The following is a 6,395-nucleotide window of genomic DNA, read 5'->3' on the forward strand; positions in this document are numbered from 1 at the left end:
ATAATTTTTTACCTAAAATGTCGTATACAATATACGCATGTCAGTGGGAACACATTTATTACTAGATGAAAGACGGTACTATACTGGGATTACATTTGTATCCATCAATGCTGCTGCTGTCCCTTTTACATGGTATTTCATAATTGTCAAAATTTAAGAAACACAAGTATTTAGTATTAGTTGCCCTTAACCTTAGCACCCAAGAACAAACCACCATCAATGAAGCAACTAGCATATATCTAACAGATACATCCAGAAGCATAACTGTCCATTAGGTGGCGAAGAACAAAACATATGTGATGACTTTCGGTTCACCAAATCCATCCCTGAAAAGGGAGATAATCACAATATAGAATGTAACACAAGAAGTTTAGGCTGGCACCAGAATACTATCACCAAAAGACAGTTCTATTTTCTGCCTTCTCTCCTACCCAGGTAGAATTTATCCTACAAACATTGTTCATAGGAACGCCATTCAATTTTTTTGGGTGTAACAAGCGAAGACAAACAATTCTTTATCTGTCAAACCACATTACATAAGTATGACTTTTTGCTCATAATAATGAATTCTCAGCAGGTATACCACATAGTTTTATCTCCCAACCTTTCATGGAAAGAATAAGAATTTGAAAATAAAATCATGAAGGATGATGACTGAAATAAAACCCAAGATCTTCATGAGGTTATAAAGGATCAAAAGGTTCTGGTAGAAGTTCAAATCCAGTATCAAAGATGGATCCTTGGTCAGACTTATCGTCAAGACTATGAAGCCAATTCGTGTTCTTTAGATCCTCTTTGAGAAGGATCATGTCATAACGAGAACTTTCATAAATATCAATGTTGCTCAGTTTTGCGGAAGATTGAGATTTCTCTTCCTCACTCCCACTTTCAGAAAACCGGTTTCCGTTTTCTGCAATTGCCCCATTACTACTGATAGACAGGTTTCCATTTGCAGATGCAGCACCTGGTTGGTTTTTCTGGTTGGTGGATCGAATGCTTTGAGGGAATAGATTTGAGCCTGTAAGGGGACGAAAACCATTGCTGCCATTTCTTATATCCTGCAATAGATTTGGAAGATCTTTGAGAATGATAAAGCATAAAAGACTAGTGATTCGTATTCCGTGATTGAATTGTGATGTGGAGGCTAAATGATTGTATCTGAATTGGCGCAACATAATGTTCACTTTCATCAGAAACAGACAAAATTCAGTATATCATTGCTCTGTCCAGCATCCTGATTACCAGAAACTAAGGATGCTAGTGGATGCAATGGTGATGATGATTGTCATGCATATGAAAGGAAGAATTGAACTGTTTCAGAGTGCAAAAGATTTTCTCTTTTGTGTTCACATACAGCACAACAGGCAACCTTCATTTTTTAGAATTAAATAATTTAGTCACTTAACATAAAAGATGTCAAAAGAACTGTTGAAAGTTCAGAGATAAGTACCATATGACGTATAGCCATGTCAAGGGATTTCTTTGAAATTGTCCGGCCAAACCCTGTGCTATCTGTGGATGCCTTTACAGATTTCCGTGTTGACAACTCTCTCTTAGAGTCCATTGCATCAGTCAGTTGTCCATTGGCAGGTGTTCGACCCCTTCCAGTGGGTTCTGCAAGTCTTCCCCTGCTGACCATTGGTGATGAATGTCTCCTAGTAACGGTAGCAGTATTAGGTGTAGGCTCTATATTCCCTTTTCCAGTAAGTGCCGCACCTGGTCTGGACCTACCAGCAGATAATGGTCTGTCTGGCAAAGTTGTTCGGAGGTTTGGTGGTGTTTCAAGTGGGAAATCGGGGAGCACAATTGGCTGTGGTGAGGCCCGAACTCGTGGTCCAGGGGAGCTTGGGCGAGAAACTGAAGCAACACCGCGTCCATTTGTGAGGCTACGTCCACCTGGGGTTGAAGGTCCAGAAATAGAAGCTAAAGATGGTGTGGGATTCCGGCGAGTAGGTGTTGACGGCCTTGATGTAGAACGAGTAGCAGGAGAATTCAAGTTTGCAGAGATTTGTGGCCTAGAAGTAGGAGTAGATGGTCTTGAGTTTTGGGGCGGTCTTGGTTTATCAGCCGAAGATGTGCTGAGGGCAGGACGGGGTTTAGAAGGTGTTGTCGATCTTGACGCTGGTCGAGCAGAAGGGGTTGAAGGTCTCGCACTAGATGAAGAGCGATTGGTAGGAGTGGATGGTCTAATATAAGAGGAAACAGAAGCAGAGCTTGTGTTAAGAATGGAGGTTGATTTATTGGAGTAGGAGCTGTACTGGGAACTGGAGACAGAAGGTCTAGTCACCGAACTGCTTCGGGTCGGTTTTGTGACATGGTTGTTCTCTGACTGAGATACTGATAACTGTAATTGGTACACTTTTTGCAGTTAAATTATTTGCATGAAATTTGTCGCCAAGAGAGTAAACAATGTAAAGTTCAAGTTTAGAAGCACTGGACTGCAAATAGCATACTGTTCTTTTATACTAAATGATAGAAAATAGTAAGTCAATTAAGCAAGGACAACAATTGAAAGTATTCATAATCAACATAAAAATAACAGAGAGCAAAGAGCAAGAGCAATTTGCTGGAACCTTATATACTGCAAAGGAGACAGGTGGCATACCCGTGAGGCTTTGGTCGTTGAGATTGATCTGACCAATGGACCACTTCTTGGAGCCATGAGACCCATTTGAGATTCATTTCCATCCGAAGAAGGGACCAGCGGAGTTCCAGGAGGAGTAAGAAGCCTATCAGATACAAGAAGGTATAATCAATTAATAGATCAATCACCGAAATAATCTAGGCTGAAACTATTCAACTAACATAAATTTCATTTAACAATTAATGCAGCAGATTATCCTTAGATTCTGAATCCAATAGTCTGTTGTTATCTACCGGATCTCATTGGATTAACAATGGGATGAACATGTTCCAAACACTTTTTGTGATGATATTGAAAGGTCGCCTGAGTGCACTATGTCAATCAAGATTGCTCAAGTGCGTGCTCCCAAAGAGTACATTCCAAGTTTCCACATTTAAAATTTATGGGTAAAAAAGAGCATTGTAAAGCATGCTAACCTTTCCCATTTACTTGTCAGTGCTCTCCCATTATTTCGATCCCAACTTTTCCTATTCATTGGCTATGTGCAATAACTATCTGAATACGGTCTATTAAGTTAATTTCCAACTTATTAACATTCGATCTTATTTAATCTGAAGAGACAAGTTTCCTTCAGCACTGTATTGTATAGCATTAAACAAATCTCTGAAAGTAAAATGGATATGAATTTTTCATCTGAACTATTGCTGATTTTGGATATGCCTCTCAAAATTAGCTAAACACTTGGCATAAACTAGTAGTAGTAATAACTATCAGGAAAGAAGATAGAGCAGGCATGTGAGATTTATCTGAAACAAACGGAAAAATAAGTGAATAGATCACAGATCTATTTCCTAATACACATGCGAGGGTTGTTTGAAGCCAGCTAAACAACAAGTCACGCGATTATATCTTTTTCTAGAGTTGTTTCGTGGTGGTCAATGGCAAGAGGAAATTTATAAGGCAATTAGAGGGAGATAACACTTGAGGAATGAGCTAGATCTGATCATAAATTGAAGAAGAAAAAAGAAATAAGGAATTACCAATCATAGTCGTGCTTTCCTCCATCAGCTGATGACAATAAATCATCCAATCCACTTTTCCCCTGTTTTGCTGATCCGATGGAGAGTCTCCCCAATTTCACCGATACTAAACACGTTAATCACCCAAATTAGGGGAATAAAGCAGCTAAAAAGCAACATGAAGAAACAGAGGCAACAATTTACGGAAATGAATCGAGGCATGAAGGAAGATAATGGAGGATAGATCAAATCAAAGAAAAAGCGTCGGCGAGTATAGAGTTTAAAGGAAAGCGCAGGGCACGACGTCGTCGCGTAGTATGTAGTAATACACTACACTAATATATTAACAACACCAGATAACGCCAAAAGCAGCAAGGCAAAAAAGCGGGGAGTGCTTGGAAATAAATTTGTAATATATAGTGGGTTAGTGAGCAGCACAACCCAGAGGAGTGAGAATAAAAAGAGATAAGGAGATGGGAAGAAGTACCATCAGACTCGTCGGAGGAGGCGAGGGAGAGACTGCGGCGACTTTTGGAGAAGAGATCTAGATGATCATCGGCGGAATTAGGAGGAGCGTTGAGGCTGAGACCACGGCGGTGGTTGTTGCGGGGGCCAGAGATGAGAGATTCCCTCAAGGTGCGGTTCATGGGGAGCAGTGGGAGGGGAGGGAAGAAGTCAGAGCATGGTGGTGAAGAGTAAAAATGGAGATCCAACCAACAAGAGGCTATTTATTATATTATTAGTTAATAGGGCGCCGTAAGATGGGTGAATCATGTGCGTGGGTGCCTGACTGGAGAGGAGAGAGATACCTACATCATCAGATCTGTGTGTATTTTTGTATTTGTGAGAATGAGAGAAGAGTGAAGAGTGAAGAGGTGGGAGGGGTGCGAGTGTAGTGTAGATGATGTAGCTCATCATCAGCTGCACTGCTGAGCAATGGAGAAAGAGGCAAACCCAAACCCAAACCCCCCATGTTCATCTGAATTTCATTGTTAAAAAAGCACACACACACACACATGAAATACAGACACCACCTCATCCTCATGTGCTCTCCATTACTTACTACCTCATCATCACTCACTACTCTAAATATTATTTACAATAATAATCTTATTCAGAGTGATAGTGTTATATTAAAGAATTATTTGTTTATTCTTTTTGGTTTTTGGAAATGGGAGGAGTAGTAGTAGTGGATGTTAGAATGAAGTGAGAGGAAGGATGTGATGGCAATATGAGATTCGGAGGCTGAGCTGATAACGTGGTTACTGAATCATTATCACTATCTGCCAATCAATTTTTGCATCCTCCTACCATTACCATTCATTCAGCTATATTGCCTTGCCCCCGCCCCTGCCCCACCACCAATATGATATGATGGAGAAATTATGAATTTAAGATAGAGGGTCATGTGGTTGTGGTGGGTGAAATTTTGAGATTTGTAAACCAAGTAGATGTTCATATTATTAATGAAGCCGCTACATTTTAGATATATGCATACATATAGCAGTAAATTATGAAAAAGTCAAAGAGCCTACTACACCACAACCACCCCACCAATTCTAATTAATTGAATTTGAATCCACTCACCTCATCATCTCCTTTGGTTTTTCTTTCTACACAAGTAAATCAAGTATCATATCATCAATATAAAAAAAGGGTACTCAAAACTCACGAGTTTGATTCTATTAATTAAATCAGTGATGTGGGCTCAACTACTCTCTTTATTTGGAGTTTTGACTTTCTCCTATCATAACATTGGAATGATAAAAACTATGTAAAAGCCAAACTTTGCTAATTATTTTCGTTAAGAGTAAGAATATGAGTGTGGTGTTAAAACTCACAAGTGAGGGCCACTTGATGGTCCTCAGAAAGAAAGGAGAAAAAATGTGATGTGCACTTGTTTCAGATGTAGAAATGGGCCATGGCCCCCCACCCACCATCTTGATAATTAATATATATACAAAATTAAATGTATCATGTATGTCGGTAGTGGCATTGAACGGACATGTGTATGCATGCGCCCATCCCCCCATTAATTCATGCCTCGGCCATCTGCCTTGTTTGAGAAAGGAACGGCAACGGTACAGCACTTAAAACGACTCGCACGTCATACATCACCTACACCCATCATCCTCTCAACTTTTATCTCTCTCATTCCTCAACAACTAGAAACACAAGTTTTTAATCTCCACATAATTTCCACTCAATCCTCATAAATTTACTCAGGTAGTACAATAGCGGAGCAAGTCTCCCAAACACCAACCCCTAAGATGAAATGAAGAATACGAAATATCTATCTAAAGATATGGGGACATGGCCCGTCCAGCAATTAATGCTAGATCACAACAAGTAGTTCTGATCATTCCACCACCTGTGGGACCTTTAATCCCAAACTCTATTATACTATATTGTATTCTATTTCCTCCCGGTCCCACACACTACACTCCTACTCTACTACGCCTCGCCTTTCCTCTCAATAATACAATATCATATATAGCTTCTCATTTACATCATAATAATAAAGACAATGTATGTACATTCATTTCAAAGTACGATTATGCAATGAGAAGCAAATACTACTCATAAATACTAGAATAAAACTATATTTGTACAACTCCCAGAAAATAAGGAAACCAACGTTCCCTGTTTGGGGCGCAGCTGTGGGGCTTCAACTCCAAATAGCATGTGCCAGTTAACAAAGCATGATTCCAATAATTTTTTGCTTCAGAATTTGTTCACATGGAAGCGAGCCCCCCCCCCCCCCCCCCCCCCGCACAAAAACAAAAAACAAC

General features: G+C 39.9%; 1 protein-coding gene across 1 annotated transcript; it reads right to left on the bottom strand.

Annotated features, from left to right (window-relative positions):
• Positions 286-4,942, bottom strand: LOC105174686 (proteoglycan 4). Its single transcript, XM_011096868.2, has 5 exons — positions 4,091-4,942; positions 3,625-3,730; positions 2,606-2,729; positions 1,451-2,344; positions 286-1,058 (listed from the first exon to the last, which is right to left on the bottom strand). Exons 1-5 carry the CDS (start codon positions 4,248-4,250, stop codon positions 684-686), a joined length of 1,659 nt encoding a protein of 552 aa, XP_011095170.1. The 5' UTR covers positions 4,251-4,942; the 3' UTR covers positions 286-683.

This window comes from Sesamum indicum, linkage group LG11 (assembly GCF_000512975.1).
Source record: "Sesamum indicum cultivar Zhongzhi No. 13 linkage group LG11, S_indicum_v1.0, whole genome shotgun sequence".
Taxonomy (NCBI): domain Eukaryota; kingdom Viridiplantae; phylum Streptophyta; class Magnoliopsida; order Lamiales; family Pedaliaceae; genus Sesamum; species Sesamum indicum.